Here is a 17066-nt window from a genome sequence, read left to right as displayed (position 1 = left end):
TGAAGCAGTTGTCTGGGTCGGAATGTCTTTTGTTTAACTGCCTCAGTAGTAGCCCTTCGGCTAGTAGCTGTAGTCTTCCTGGTGTATTCTCTTTTTGCAGGCATTTTCTGAAATACGAAATTTGCACGAGTTAGAATGATTCCTGAAGTACTGCTCTAACTGCACGATCTAGAGTATGAAAGAAGTGAGACAATCCTGGATGTCTTGGTGGTCAACTATTTATATGTATAGGGCCCTCACACATATAAAAGTGACCCCACTGGACACGGTTTCATAGACTTCCTAAAGACACTTGAACCTAGGCTCTGATACCAAGCTTTGTCACGCTCCGAACCATGGTCTGGGCGAAACACGACACTCAGTGCCATACTGCATGTGTCGAGCGAACCACATGGCTTACTGAATCATCATGACTCGGTGCTATACTGCATGTGACCGAGCGAACCACATGGCTTACTGAATCATCATAAGGTATACATGAGCGGAAATATAGCATGAACGTGATGAATTTTTATAAAACATGAGATGTCATAATAATTTAATAAAATACTTGTTTAAATCATAAATGCGGAAATAACATGAGTTGAGCCAAAGATGGCTAAACACCTTGCATGTCTAACATAACTAAACTGGCTAGTCTATGAAACCTCTAATCATGAGTCCTGACTGGAAAATGTACTTGCTGGGACAAGGCCCCCATCATACCTTTAAATGCATAACAAATAAAATAAAGATCACTGACTAAAACCCCGAATAAGATGGGGCTCACCAATAAGCTGATACGAACGAATCCTACTGAGCAGATGTGGTGTCCTGTAAATCCGTACCTGCATTGTGAAATGCAGGCCCCCGGGCAATAAAAGGGGACGTCAGCATATGAATGTACCGATATGTAAAGCAACTGAATGAAATAACATAGGACATGAAAATAACATAATAGAGACTGAGCTGAAACATGATCATGAACATGAGAACATATACATATATGTAACATGTGTAAAGTATCGTGAGTAGGGAGAGCAGTAAATATAACCGACAACATGGTCTAGTACTTGCGTCCTACCAGTAGAACACTCATACCTTTCCAGAGACATGAGATTTAATAATATTATGAAAGGATCCAGTCATTATTAGAGATCGTCTTAAGCATGGGTGGAGCAATCCTCATCCTAAGGTGGTTACGTAGTTTCAGGATGTTTGAAGCCTTCTCGGTAATTAATGCAACTCCCAAAAACATGAGCATGTAAAAAAAAAGTGGTACTTGCTGCCCATGGTTTTATGAATCATACTTAATTGTACATGGATATCATGAATTATAACTTGCTTGCATGAACTTGTAAAACATAGTATTTTCTTGAAAAATATCATAGCATATTATCATAAATAGCATGTAAGAACCCATGGAATGAGATATATGAGTTTTCATGGATTACAGACTGATTCTCAATAATCATATGGAGTTATTAAGAACACAATGATCGAATAATAGCAATTCATACATAATATAGTCATGGACATGGACCTAGGGTTGTTATGAGCATAGTATAGAAACCCTAGTTTTCGTAAAGATTCATACTTTATGGATTAAGAGGCGTGGGGAAGAACAATGATGTTTCCACACGTAGATAGTAACTCCACATACCTGGTAATGCTCCAAAACTTGAATTAAAGACTTGAACTTTGAAGAAAATTTTCAAAATCTTGAATTCTTGAACCTTGAGATGGGTTTTCTTGAAAACCCTACGTTAGGAATGATGATTTCTTGTTTAGATTACAAGGATATATATTAGAATTGACTTGGAATGATTAGAGTAGGCTTACGTTGGTGTTCTTGAGGATAGGAGAGGATAGGAGGTTGTTTTAGGGCTTGGGGGTGTGAAGAATGAAGTGAAAAAGCCTTAAAATGAAGTTTTAAAATTGCTGTCGGACCTATTTTACGGCCTGTAAAAGTTTTACGGTCCTTAGATCCCACCGTAAATCAATTACAGTGATTTGGGCTTTCTGGACCAGTTTTACGGCCCAAATCTACGGCCCGTGTAATTTTTACGGCCCGTAGATTCCATCGTAAATTGGCAGAACACTGTTTTAGTAAAACAGGCATAACTTTTTGTACAGAGGTCTGTTTGACCTCCATAATATACCGTTGGAAAGGTATTTCAAAGATCTATAACTTTCAGGAGGAAATTTTCCCAAATTCCTTATAGATTTTTCCGTATACGTATTTTAAGTGAGACATGGAGCAAACTTACTTGAAAACACGCTTTGTAGAGTAGCTTCTGATTTTCCTTTGCTCAAGAACTCTCCTCATGTCTTGATTGAATTTCAAACACCATTTCTATATTACTCAAATTGGGTTCAGTATAATATTGCATTTTAGTTTTGATAAATGAATCTGTTAAGATAAGCTTAGATAAGCTCCATTTATTTAGGCTTAGATAAGCTCGATTTATTTAAGCTTAGATAAGCTTTCTTGTTTAAAATTTTCAGACTTATCTTTTTATTCAATTTCAATTTCTTATCTTTCATTTAAATTCAAAAATGTTATTACAATTCTCATTAACTTTGTCTTAAAATTGTCAAGTGGCTTGTTATTAGCTTGTCATTTGGCTTAATCATATTGCTTGTACCTCTCCTATTTTATATATATATAGATATAGATAGATATAGATATCGATATCCATATCGATATAGATACAAGAACACCCACCCACGCCATTTTTTTTTTAAGGATAAATTGGGGGTGAAAAACAAAAAAGATCTATTGGGAAAAGGAAGAAAGAAAGAAAAAAAAAGATCTTTGATCCCTATAATTTTAGCCCTGTAAACTGCACGCGCTTGAAAAATATGTATTTTTCAATAATTTAGATTTGATTTTTAGTAACCAAATAATTATTATTAAAAAAAAAAAAAAAAGAACATATCCAACGAAGAAACGTTGGCATTTGGCATATACTATATATGCAAAAATAGCGTTCGTCTTTATATCCCATATTTGTTAACCGTTACACATGAGTTTCTTTCAACCCCAACAAAATAACAATTTGTTACTTACTAGTCAATTTCAAAATCCCTAATTAAACTTCCATTGACTCTTATCCTCTCTAATTCTCATTTACTTATAAAACAAGAAGATTTAACTCTATGAATTTATTATTTATTATAGAAGCAATGTTAGTAATTGTCATAGTTATAGCCGCCAGATCATCATCATAATTAATACTAATAATGAGTGATTCACAATTCTCTTCTCTTTCTAATTCCTCCTCCGGCTCCGCTTCTTCCTCCGCCGTTGCTCCGCCGCCGGTAATCATTTCACTAACTCTTTTTTTTTTTTTTAAATTAATTACTGATCGCTTAGTAGTGTAATTTTTACGCCTATTTGTGTGAATGTTGTTGTTTAATTGATATTTTTACTAGTGTGCTTGTGATGTAAATTGTGTGAATTACTGAATTATCTGATAAATTTTCAGTTTTCTATAGTATGTTTAGTCTATTTTTTTTTTTTTACTTTAGATTATGCTTTCATTTCAGTACTTTACTTTTTTTTTTTTTAATTAACTACTGATTGTTTAGTAGTATAAGTTTAGGTCTATTTGTGTGAATGTTGTATTTTAATCGATATTTTTTTTACTACTGTGCTTGTGATTTGTAATTTGTGTGAATTATGAATTTGCAACTTTTCAGTAAGTTTAGCAATCATTTTCACTACTTGTTTTTTTTTTTTTTAAAGATTTATTATTAACTACTGATCGCTTATTAGTGTATTTTGATGCATATTTATGTGAATGTCGTGGTTGTTGTTATTTAAGCAATATTTTTAGTAGTGTGCTTGTGATGTAAATTGTGTGTTGAATTTTGCAACTTTTTATAGTATGTTTAGTTCAACTGTTTTTGAATTTTTCGTTCTGGCTGATTTTGAGTGTAGGATAAATTTGAAAGTTAAAAGTTGCTTTGATTTGTATGCTTATAAAAAAAAGTAGGTAGATTTTGAGTGTGAGAATTTGATACTCGTTTATTGTATTCTCGTGGATATGATGGTATTGACTGGACACGTGGTTTGAGATGTTATTTTGACTTATTCCTTTTTTTTTTTTTTTTAATTGTATTACTAGTAGTCCTACCTGGTGGGGTTATACTGGGTATGTTGTTGTTGTTGTACTGTGTAACTGGTAGTGGAAGGAAATGGTGCTTTGGAAAATTAGTTTAATAGAGAAATCATCACATCAAAAGTTTAAAATTTTGAATAGTTAAAAGCTATGTTGCTCGGACTCTTCAAATATGCCACTGGGTGCGTGTTGGATCATGCAAAAGTAGGGAACTTTTGAAGGACCCGACACGAGTTCAACAGTATTTTTGGATTCCGAGCAACACAGGTTAATAGTATGCTTTCTATGAATGTTGAATTGTTTGTCAGTCGAAATTCTTTGCTGTGCTTGTTATGTCTGGTGTAACTTGCAACTCTGTTTGTAGTATGTTATGTAAGTTTGTTGGACTTTTATGATGTGGCCGTAGATTTTTGAGTGTTGGGTTATTTGGATTAAGTTGCTTTAGTTAGTGTGTCAATTCAGTGGATGAGTTGCTTTTATTTTGTGTCGCAAATTCTAAAAAAACTAGATAGAGGATGCAAGTTTATAAAGTAGAAGTTCAACAGTGCTTTAGTTTCCTTATGTGAGGTATGATTTTCATTTTAAGATTTTTGTTGCTGAAGTTGAACTAGCATGATACGGTCCAATAGAATGCTACCTTCTTTTCTACCTACTTGTTAATATTTCCATTTTGGGACATTTCAGAAGACCTTCTCTTATCCCGGATGACTTGACCATATCTTGGCTTTCTTCTTGGACTCTATACAATTTTCACAACTTTCAAGATTTCAAATTCTATTAACTATTTAAATATTAAACTTTGATGTAACCTTTTTTTTTGTGATAAAGTAAAAGCAATTAATTTGTATCATTCCAGGCTGATGTTATCCACTTATCCTTACAAAAAATTCGGTGGTGTTTTACATTAAACCTTCCAAAAATCTAACCAACTATTGATACATATGTTCACCATGCACCCAACATACAAAAGAAAGGAAAGATAACTTCTGGTTCTTGACTAACACACTCTCCAGTTTGATGTTATGCTTCTCTAACTCATTTTTCAACCTTTATGCTTCTCTATCTAACTCATTTTTCAACCATACTTTAATATTTTCTTCTACTAGCAGTAATAAATTACTAAAATGAATTTACCATCTTAAACCCCATCAAAAACTACCATATAAAATGGAATCAGGGAGTTCCAACCGAGTCCTACTTGTGCTATGCAGACGTAGAGAAGTTTCAGATATAATTATTTTTTTAATTTATTTTAATACTGCAGAATATGGTGGGGAATGGTGCGAGTGGAGATGGCATTAGATCTCGACAACTCACTTCACAAGTTTCAAGGCATTGGCGAGATGTGTTTTGGATGGGGGTATTCATGCTGCATCTGGTGTTGGTAGGTGTGGCACTTGCAGTGTTGGGATTTAACAGGTTTAGGGAAAAGGATAGGCTCAAAATTGATAGGTTCACGAATTTGTTCCTTGAGAATCAGCCTGGTTTGACAGAGGACTTTTGGCCTTTGTATGCCGTGGCTGGTGCAGTGGGGACAGTTCTGGCATGGGCTTGGTTGGTGTTGCTCGGTTCAAGAGCTAATAACATGATGAAGTTCTCAGTTCACATCTTGACAACATATCTTGCTGTGATCAGTGTGTTGTGTTTCTGGCAGAAGCAGTTTTTCTGGGGTGTTGCATTTGCTGTTGGTGCAGCATTGCAGTTTTTGTACGTAATATCAGTCATAGACAGGTATAGCTGAAAAGAATCATGGTTTTTAAATAAAAATAAGCAAACAGAAAAAATCTTGCTTTTATGTTATTATTGGTTCTATCAGTTCAATTCTCTTTGACAAAATATTTAATCTTTGTCCATCTGTTGACCTATTATATTGTTTTTCATTTTTAGTGAATGTAGTGAATATGCAACCCGTTACCCATACTTCCTTTCTAAAAAGCCATCTTGGAGAAAATTGTGTTGTGTGATTGTATAACGTGAGAACTTCATTGATTTTTGTTATTATATATGAAGAGAAAACTACGATTTCTCTATATGCATACTCGTGTCATCAGTTCTAAAGGCCATCTACCATTTGCAATGTACATGTCTGTCTTCTGCTGGAGCATCTGCAGATTAAGTAGCAAAGTCTATACTAATACAGCAATCGTGAAGTTCTTAGGATAGAAAGTCATCCTGCCATTTGAAAGGAGGTTGCTCTCCCTGAATATAAAAAGTTGGTATAGTTTCATGGATGGTAATTCAGTTTTTACTTTATTGTGCTAAAGTTACTAAATTCTTTTTTAAAATGAAAAAGTCACTCAACTTTACCTAAGTATCACGAAAGTTGTTAAACTATTTTTTGTAACACAGAATGTCAGTCAACTTTGCCTAAGTATAATAGAAAATGTCTTATTTGTTTCCTCCTAGTGACTTGCAGTGTTATGCATAGGAAATGTTGAATGACGTTATTGTTACAAATAATAGTTTAGTGATTTTGTGATATTTAGGTAAAGTTGAGTAGCTTTTTCGTTACCAAAAATTTGTTTAGAAATTCTGGTACTTTAAACTGAAAGTTGATTGACCATCCATGAAATTAGCCCGAAAAATTTCTAGTTAGTGCAAAGTTACATTCAACAGGTGTACTTTTACCTCTCCGCCATCATGCTAACCTCCTTTTTAGTTTGTTACAACTATGACCTCTTAGTGTTTTTAAATTGTAGTGACCTCCTTAAGGTAATTTGCATTAAATGGTACAAGAAATGGATTTATTTCATGAACTTTTCAGTGAAGAAATTAAAAAGTCTGAAGGAAACCTAGAATAAAAAGAATGATACCTCTTGATAGAATGATACCTTTTGATTCCTTTACATCTGGCATATTCCCTTATTGTAACTTCTAGGATAGTTTAGATTGGCATTAAAAAAGCTTATGGGTCTGAACCCCGAGGCAAACAAAAGCCTGGCGTTAAGTGGAAAAGCACGAGGGGCGGGCCATTCGTTCTCCACTTTTCGAACCGCGCAACACTGGCCCTCATAAGCTTTAATAAAAACAAAGCTATGGAGAATTTTGTGTAAATTTTCCTGAACTCAGGAAGCATAGTGTATAAAGAGCTCAGAAAACATATAAATGCAGAGGTCAATATAATTTTTACCAAATAAGGAACTGTTGAATAAGTTCAGTTTTGTGAACATATTTTTCCCCCAATTTCGCAGACTTCCATTTACCATGTTGGTTTTACAAAGAAGTGTGAAGATGGTCTGCAGCCTTCCTGAAGTTATGGGAGTCTCATGTGCATTCATGCTGGTCATGCTTTCATGGCTAGTGCTTTGGTCTTTTGGAGTAGCTGGTGTTGTAGCACTTAGTATCGGCGATGGTGGTCGCTGGTGGCTTCTTGTGGTGAGCTGGCAAGTTTTTGCTCTTCATTTGATCTGGTTTTAGGGTTTAATGACTATCAAATTTATACTGGTAATGTTGCCAAGCACATGAGCTGTTTATTGCTTGTGTTATGTACAGGTATTCTGTGTGAGTCTGTTTTGGACTGGTGCAGTTTTGTGTAACATTATTCATGTAATAGTGTCGGGCATGGTGTTTCTCGTTCTCATTCATGGTGGTCGGCAAGCAAATTCAATGCCTCCCAAACCATTGAAGAGATCCTTACGCTATGCTGTTACAACCTCATTTGGCAGCATCTGCTATGGGTCACTTTTTACAGCTGCGATCCGGACATTACGGTGGAAGGTTGGTCAATCTGCTCTTGTCTAGATTTATATTATATTAACTTATAAACATGAAGTAAGATTTTGCCTTACATATTGTTTAACTGAACATATGAACAGTTATGATTGATTAGTGGTTTCGTGTAATGCAGATTAGAGGAGTCAGATCAAAGATTGGCAAGAATGAGTGTCTGCTTTGCTGCGTCGACTTCCTTTTTCATTTGGTTGAGACCTTAGTCCGTTTCTTCAATAAATATGCTTATGTCCAGGTAGTTTGTCTAATATTTTTGGTGCCATATCTTTGTCCATTCTTGAAGTCATGTTTTGATTTTTCAATATATTTGTAAAATATGTCCCTTCAAATGGACATTTTTATGAAGGTCTTATTCCACCTTCCAACAGCTGACCATCTTTCGGGGACGATAATCTCTTGTCGAGACAATTGAACTTCAGATCCACAATTCCCTTTTCCTCCTCAATTGCCCATCCGTTTGGTACCCTCTGTAAGTCTTGCGTGGTCACTTCTTGCCAAGACAAGTAGCAGTTCCTTATCAAAAACTAAAGAGTAGCAATTCAACATCAGTTTTCTGTAATTCATGATAACTTATAAGAAGAAGAAAATAACGACAATCTAGTTAACAGTATACTTAACAGACTTTGAGTCAATTACTTCTTTTTGGGATCTTACCTAGTGGTACTTCCCTTTTACTCATATTGAAAGAGACTGAGTGAAAATCCTCTCTTCATCACAGAGATTAATGTTCTCCGACCGGGTAGAGAGTAGCTGCTGCTTTGATATTGGTGTCTCCAGTGAGCTTGGTTTTGGTTTTTTCTGTAGTAGTCATTGTAACATCATTCATTTGAGTTATCTCCAAAGGATTGACTGAGTGGTTGAGGTATAGGAGTAATGAACCTGCAGATCCCATGATCACATCCTAGCTACAACACTCATCATGAACCCATCTTCTATATTCTTGAGGAGCATCCAACACCTGTACCTGTATATTATAGGCTGCCCGTATTAGTTGAGATGCGCGCTGGTTGGCTTAGATACCGCCTTAACAAAAAATATTCACGTGTCATCTTCTGGAAATTAGGTGTGTAAATAGTATTGCATACATGGATAATAATAAATCTTTGGAGTAACTAGAGAGTGACACGGCTTTAAGTTACATCTCAAGTCTTTGTCCCACTTAGGGTTGTGGTGAAAGGATTTTAAGGAAATATGTGATTTAAAGTGGCACATGCACTAATCAGTTAGTTCTTTGAGTAATTAATCCATGTTGGCTTTGGGATATTGCTGCCCATAAAATGTAAATGGGCTTCCAGGCTTGAGTCACGACAGAAAAAAGAAGGGGCCACTAATGAGGCATGAAAAGGATGCTGAAAAGCATAGTCTCTATTTGACAGTCTTTGACTTCTGTATTTTTTATATAATATATGTAGTTATCTAGATTTGATAGCAGTGGCCTGCATTTGGATTGCTATTTAAGCTGTTGCCAAACAGTTTTATCTTTCAAGATAGATGGATTGTCAGCAAACAAGGCCTATACCATACTTCCGTTTCCAGGATGAGCAAGATCTGAGATGGGAAGGGTCCTTTGGAAACCTTTCATATATCTTACTTTGAACCTAATATACTTCTTGTACTTTAGATACCTATCACTTTTGTCTTATTTGATGATGATGGTGTTCTTATCATGCATATACAAGTCGCACTTAGCAAGAAATTTTGCGTTGTAGTGAATTCTTTTAAAATTCACCAGAAGCAGATGTCAATGAGTTAGTGAATTTGATGTTATATTTTAAACATTCTCCTTCGCAGATTGCAGTTTATGGTAAAAACTTTAATCGCTCTGCAAGAGATGCCTGGGAGTTGTTCCAATCAACTGGGGTTGAAGCACTTATTGCCTATGACTGCTCTGGTGCTGTTATATTGATGGGAACTCTTGTGGGTGGGCTGGTAGCGGGAACTTGTGCAGGAGTTGAGACAAGGATCAAGCATCCTGACAGAGTGATGATGGTTGGTTCTACTTCCATGTTGATGGGAATGATCTTGGTAAGTCATAGTGTCAGCAAACCGCACCTCTCGTCTTACTTTTAGTATCTGACAGGGTCTGCCTCCTTTTTCTCTGTCTGAAACAACTCCCCATCCACATATCAATTAGTGGTTTTGTATTGATGTGGAAAAAGAAATCCATTCACTCTAAAAATAGCCACATAAATTGAGCCAGAACAATGCAGAGAGCTAGAAACCGTGATTCAGTGTCTTCTCCCTCTTTTTATTTTTTATTCTCTTTTTGTGTGTGGGGAGAGGGGAGTTGGCTGCTCCATTATTTTCCTCATTTCCATTTTTATCCTTTCCCGGATGCTAGCAATCGAGTTCTCTCTTTTCATTTGTTTTCTGCCTTAGTTCAAGAGACTTGTGAATCAATGGTCCTCAAGTTCTGTAATGATCTGATGTTAAATGAAGATAAAAGAAATCAAATGAAAAAGAAAATGGTATTCTACTTTTTCTTGAAATGATAACCTTCATCAGCCTTCCCCGTTTACTCTCCAATCTACCATTTACTTCCTTATGGGCTCATTGCCCACTTGTGATTCCCTCTCGCATGCTGGCAAAGTCAGAGTTCGATCTGTATGCTTGAGGACCATTGATACATAAATAGTGTTAACAGAGGATTTAACACAGTAATATGTGATGGTCACACTTTTGTAAACCAAAATTTTGATCTGGTGGAATACATATAAAATTTTATTGGGTACAAAGTTAGGAACTTTGGCTGAACCCAGGGATATGTGAATAATGAATGATCTATATCATAAAACCTAATATTTTCTTTCTCGATGACTGAAGTATATAGACATTCAACATTATCACAATATCAGTCTCATGTCGGGGGCATATGATTATTAACCAAGGGTATGGCCGAACGGTTAATGAAGTGGTTGAAAATCATGAGAGACCAAGGTCGATTACGATAGAGACAAAACTAGGTGATTTCTTTCCATCTGTCTAAGTCTTGATGGGATAGTTATTCAGCACCTCTGCTGGTAGGATGCAGTACTCAACGAGATAGTCGAGATGCGCAAGATATTCCATATACCTACCATTATAAAATAATAATGATTTTTAGTCGCCAAGTTAGTTGCCTTTGAGATCAGCACTACACACTATTTGATGCTTAAGCTTGTTTTTGGTAACAAGGTCGATGCGAAAAATGCTGGAGATCTTTGCGACTACCCTCTTGTGTCATGGCTCTTAATCTTCCCTATTATTTATGACATATGATATTGATTTTCAGGTCGGACTGGCTACAGTTGTGGTGGAAAGCGCGGTGACATCCATATATATCTGTTATGCCGAAGATCCTGTGTTAATACAAAGATGGGATGCAGAGTTTTTCAACAAGATGTCGGAGATGCTGCACCAACGATTACAGCACAGAAGTTCACGGGCAACACAAGTATTGACCAGCAGATTCGACAGCCAAATGCAAGAACCTGCTGCCGTCTGAATTTCCTCACTTTTAGAACATTCATGTCTTAGCTTCTTGTTTTCATGTATTAGTTTTTTATTGTAGGTTTGTAGATAGATAAAATCCATTTTGGTCTATTTCCCATCTCAAAGGGAAGGGAAAGCCTCGGTTTAAGATGATCCCAAATAGCTTGTCTTTGATTTGTTTTTGTTTGTTTTAATTTAAATTTCTTAGGTTTTGGAGTGAAAGGGAAGAGAACTTTGAAGTTTGTCCTCCATCTTCACAACCCATTTTGGGAAATTGTATTTGTATTTATAACTAAGGTATAGTCTGTTTCTTTTAAGATTGAGATGTTTGAATGTGAATAAATATTTTGATTATCAAGATGCTGTCTCTAAATATTAATTAATATGCATAATTAAGGCAGCTTGATTTCTTACTCTGTCCATTCACTTTTACTTGTCATGTTTCGCTTTTCGAGAGTCAAATTGAATAAACTTTGATTAATACTTTAAGATGTATTTTTTCATCATATTAATATGAGCAAAATTGCAACATATAGTGTTTTTCATATAGTTTCCGACCATCTAAAGATTACTTTTAAAATATTGAATTAATCTAATTTAATTTAACTCTCAAAATTAGTCAAATTGATTCTCGAGAAGCGAAAGGTGATAAGTAAAAGTGGACAGAGGGAGTAGCGTTTGAATGTTTATGGTTCGTCTTTATTTAAAAGCTAATAAATGTAAAATTTAACTGTAATTATAAGTGTACATTATATTCGTAAGATATTTTTGGAAATTATTATTAACACGGAGTTGATGACGTTGTTTATGAGGTGCTGCTAGGCAGTGATGGATGTGTGGTGGCTAATGGTGGTGGATTGTTGTTTTGGGATGATAATAAATAGAGTGGTGGTAAAAAGTTACCTTCGCAAGAACCTCAAAATGAACAATTTCGTAATAATTTGCTGACTTGTGTAAGATCCTACGGGTTATTTTGGTTGTTGATTAGAGTTATGTAGGAATTAGTTATGCAGGGATTCATTATGCAAGGTTTAATTATTCATATAATGATATTTAAGATAATACATAAATTGACTTATAAAAACATATTTTAGTTATGCGGGATTGTAAATTGATTGTATACGGTAAAAATCGGATTTATGCGAGACCGGTGAGACCGGGGACCGAGGGGAAGAAACAAGCACTTGTATGAAGTCTTTCCTTCGGACCAGGGGGATTGCACCAGATGCGGCTGATCCGAGAAAAGTGAAGTAAATTTGTTTGGTCCTGTATCTCCGGACCAAACTCTGCATCGCAATTAGTCCGGTTTCTCCATGACTGAGTTGATCGTGACAGTTATTCCGGTTTCTCCATGACACGAATTGATCGTGGCCGTTGGTCCGGTTAACCAGTTGCAGAGTTGCCACGCGTCAAGACCGTTCTGTCACGTTGTACTAACGACCGTACGGGTGTCAGACCGTACGATCCTACCTTATCCTTTTAGGGTTTCTTAAAAGGCTTTGTGTTGTATGTAAGACCCATAAGGCAAAACTATAAATAGGGGACATCTCCCTACTTTTAGAGGTTAGCTTTTTGAGATCTAGAACATTGTAATAGCAAATATATATTAAAACATTCTCTCTCTCTCTCTCTCTCTCTCTCTCTCTCTATCTTTCTAGTCCGAATCAGTGGATCTTTGTGGTTTTTGCTTATTCTTCTAACACCATTAGCTTAATCATCTATAGCAACATATTCATCCAAGGCATTGATATATATTCATATATACATATTATAGCACGCAAATCCATAAATATTTCTCATAAATCCAAAATAGATTAAAGTTATCCACATATCCTATACCTCACTTACAAATTCAATTTTTACCTAAATTAGGGGTAAACAGTTTGGCGCCCACCGTGGGGCTAGGATAATAGTGTTTTTTTTAATCTTGGCTTCTATCTCCTACCCGTTGGATTAAGAAATCTTTTGCTGATCTCTGTGAAAACGGACCAAATGAAAAGCAGTGGGCAATCTGGTCATGTCAACAACAACGAGATTGTGGCCGAAAACGAGAACAGTGGGCTGCGGACCTATCAGCAGATCCCATCGACCCAAATTCTATTGATTCGAGGGAAGGCCTCAACCGGTAGAACATCGTGAACCAGGAGAATGCCACCCTGCCGGCCACTGATCCCTTAAATACTCATAATTCAATTACTTTATCCCGGGCATAAGGCCGAAAAGTACAGGATACCCCGGATGAGGTTAACTTACGTTTAATTTTTGAAATGATGCAGGAACAGAGAACCGCCATCGCGGAACAAGGAATCGCAATAGCTCAGTTGCAAAGTAAAAATGATAGAGCGGCCCCGGAGAGGTCGAAAGGCGTCGCTAAACCAAGAAGGGACGAAACACGGATAGTCGAGAGTAATGGATCGGGAGCCGGTTCATCTACCGAAGTTCTGGGAATGCTCGAAACATTGGCAAAGCAGGTAGACTCAACTGAGAAGAGAGTGGAAACATATAACTCTCGGGTGAATCAGATCCCGGGGGCTCCGCCTATTCTAAAAGGACCGGATTCAAAGAGGTACATTCAAAGGCCCTTTCCTCCAAGTGCGGCTCGTAAATTGATCCCGAAGAGGTTCAAAATGCCGGATATCCATAAATATGACGGCACAATGGACCCACAGGAGCACGTGACTTCATACACATGTGCCATAAAAGGCAATGACGTCGAAGAGGATGAAATTGAGTCCGTGTTATTGAAAAAGTTTGGGGAAACCCTATCGAAAGGAGCATTGACTTGGTACGACCATCTGCCCGAGCATTCAATTACTTCTTTCGAAATGCTCGCGGATGCGTTCATGAAAGCCCATGCTGGAGCTAAAAAGGTGCAGGCCCGGAAGACAGATATTTTCCGTATAGCCCAAAGGGATGATGAGTTGTTACGTGAATTTGTCAACCGGTTCCAAAGGGAACGGATGGAGCTCCCTCCGGTTCCGGAGGAATGGGCTGCACAAGCTTTTACCAAAGGGCTTAATCCTGGGAGCTCGACGGCCTCGTTCAAACTAAAAGAAACTTGCTGGAATACGAGGTTGTGACCTGGGCAGATGTCCATAACAGATACGAATCAAAGATTCGGGTAGAGGATGACCAGCTCGAACTTCCCCCGGGGCCCATAAATATGAGCAAGAGCTCTGAGAGATCGAGGAAAGGTATCGGCCATACTCTCATTCGGAAAAGCCAAGCTTCAGGTCGGAAAAATTAAGGGTTGGCCCCAGTCAATTCTCCGGTCGTGGTGATAAACGGACCGAGCGCCCGTCGAACAGTCGAGGTTTATCATTTAAAAGTGATGCCGGGAGTTCGGCTAGCAACAAAGACCTACCGAGGGTATCGGAGTACAACTTCAGCATCAATACCTCGGATCTCGTCTTGGCCATTGGCCGTATCGCAGAAGCAAAATGGCCGAGATCACTGAGATCAGATCCGGGTCAATGGGACCCGAGCCTGATGTGTGATTACCACGGAACTCATGGGCACAAAACTGAAGACTGTCGCCAATTGAGGGAGGAGGTGGCTCGGTTACTGAAAAATGGCCACCTTCGAGAATTCCTGAGTGAACGAGCTAAAAGCCACTACAAAGAAAGGGAGTCCCATAAACGGGCCGAACCGGTGGAACCTCAGCATATAATCAACATGATAATCGGAGGTACAAATGCTCCTCGAGGGTCGGTGATGAAACGGACAAAGGTTACCATTGTGCGTGAGAAGCGCAGCCGGGATTACGTGCCCGAGGGTTCCATCTCCTTCAGCAACGAGGATGCAGAAGGCATCATTCAACCACACAATGATGCGTTGGTAATTTCTATTCTTATTTTTAAATCACAAGTTAGACGTATTTTGATTGACCCAGGTAGCTCGGCCAATATCATCCGGTGGAGAGTGGTAGAACAGCTAAGGCTACTCGATCAGATTGTACCGGTAGCCCGAGTGCTTAGTGGGATCAATATGGCGAGTGAAACCATGAATGGGGAGATTTCTTTGCCGGTCAACATTGACGGCACCATTCAACAGACGGTGTTCTATGTCATCGAAGGGGATATGAAGTATAATGCTTTGCTTAGCAGACCGTGGATACATAACACGAGGGTTGTGCCATCGACATTACATCAGTTGTTGAAATTCCCAACACCGGAGGGGATAAAAACCATCCGAGGTGAACAGCCCGCTGCAAGGGAGATGTTCGCGGTCGAGGAAGCGCCACTCTTTCCCAAAAAAACAGATCTTAAAGATGATGAATCAGTCGGTGGCAAGGAATCTAAATAGCAACTAAAGTGTACGGGTTCGACAACGGAGCAGAAGGAGTCAGACCCGGGGAATGAAGAGGATGATTTCGGTGTACCCAGGTCGTTCGTCTTACCGGATGACTCGGATGCAACAAAGTCTACAGTAGAGGAGATGGAGCAAGTCATCTTGTTCGAGTATCTACCGGATAGAAAGGTATATTTGGGCACGGGATTAACCTCGGAGCTCAGGAACAAGTTAATTAAATTTCTTCAAGCTAATGCCGATTGTTTCGCGTGGTCCCATATAGATATGACAGCTGTGCCACCGGAAGTGACGACTCACAAGTTCAACTTTGATGGGAGATTTCCCCCGGTGAAGCAGAAGAGGAGGCCCATGGCAGAGGCAAAACACGTCTTCGTAAAGGATGAGGTAACAAAACTTTTGAAAATGGGCTTTATCCGGGAGGTAAAATATTCTGACTGGCTAGCTAATGTAGTAGTGGTACCGAAAAAAGGTAATAAATTTTGAATATGCGTTGATTACAAGGATCTAAACAAAGCATGCCCGAAGGATTCATTTCCGATACCTCACATCGATAGAATGATCGATGCGACAGCCAGGCATGAGATGTTGAGTTTTCTCGATGCTTACTCCGGGTACAACCAAATCTGGATGCACCCGGAGGATCAAGAGAAAACATCCTTTATTACCCGGTACGGGACTTACTGTTACAATGTCACGCCCTTCGGATTAAAAATGCTGGTGCAACTTACCAACGCCTAGTTAATGGGATGTTCGGAGAATAGATAGGGAAAACAATGGAAGTTTATATTGATGACATGGTAGTCAAGTCCCTAGAAACAGAGGACCATTTAAAACATTTGCAGGAAACATTCGATGTACTTCGTACATACAACATGAAGCTTAACCCGGAGAAATGTGCCTTCGGTGTCCGATCGGGCAAGTTCTTGGGTTTCATGGTGTCCAACCAGGGAATTGAAATTAATCCGGACAAGATCAAAGCCATCAAGGATATTGAGGTGGTAAATAACGTCAAAGGAGTACAGAGGCTCACGGAAGGATAGCAGCGCTGAGTCGGTTCATATCGAGATCTTCGAATAAAAGTCACCGTTTCTTCTCCTTATTAAGGAAGAATAATGACTTCGCTTGAACACCGGAATGCCAAAGAGCCTTGCAGGAATTGAAAAGGTACTTGTCCAGCCCGCCTCTGCTGCACACACCGAAGGCGGATGAGCAGTTGTTTCTACCTTGCCATATCCGAGGTAGCGGTAAGTGGTGTTTTGGTCCGAGAAAATAAGGTACGCAATTCCCTATATATTATGTGAGTAGAACTTTAGGGGATGCGGAGACCCGTTATCCCCACCTTGAAAAGTTGGCTTTGGCATTGGTAAGTGCTTCAAGAAAGCTTAAACCTTACTTTCAATGTCATCTGATATGCGTAGTAACTACTTATCCTCTAAAGAACATCATGCA

At 38.2% G+C, this 17066-nt stretch overlaps 1 protein-coding gene across 1 annotated transcript; it reads left to right on the top strand.

Annotated features, from left to right (window-relative positions):
- The first annotated feature begins 2999 nt into the window (after window positions 1-2999).
- Window positions 3000-11664, top strand: LOC132641813 (uncharacterized). Its single transcript, XM_060358900.1, has 7 exons — window positions 3000-3303; window positions 5371-5837; window positions 7298-7481; window positions 7599-7823; window positions 7954-8070; window positions 9627-9860; window positions 11107-11664. Exons 1-7 carry the CDS (start codon window positions 3226-3228, stop codon window positions 11317-11319), a joined length of 1518 nt encoding a protein of 505 aa, XP_060214883.1. The 5' UTR covers window positions 3000-3225; the 3' UTR covers window positions 11320-11664.
- The last annotated feature ends 5402 nt before the right edge of the window (window positions 11665-17066 follow it).

Source organism: Lycium barbarum, chromosome 5, assembly GCF_019175385.1.
Source record: "Lycium barbarum isolate Lr01 chromosome 5, ASM1917538v2, whole genome shotgun sequence".
NCBI lineage: Eukaryota > Viridiplantae > Streptophyta > Magnoliopsida > Solanales > Solanaceae > Lycium > Lycium barbarum.
The sequence above is the reverse complement of the archived record's forward strand: the minus strand, read 5'-3'. Positions and strand labels throughout refer to the sequence as shown.

What these genes read in the sequence shown, in the direction of transcription:
- LOC132641813 (XM_060358900.1), top strand. Translation starts at nt 3,226, where the DNA reads ATGAGTGATTCACAATTCTCTTCTCTTTCTAATTCCTCCTCCGGCTCC. An exon ending in GTCGCTGGTGGCTTCTTGTG is followed by an intron (nt 7,482 to 7,598) that starts GTGAGCTGGCAA and finishes TGTTATGTACAG; the next exon opens with GTATTCTGTGTGAGTCTGTT. An exon ending in TGTTGATGGGAATGATCTTG is followed by an intron (nt 9,861 to 11,106) that starts GTAAGTCATAGT and finishes ATTGATTTTCAG; the next exon opens with GTCGGACTGGCTACAGTTGT.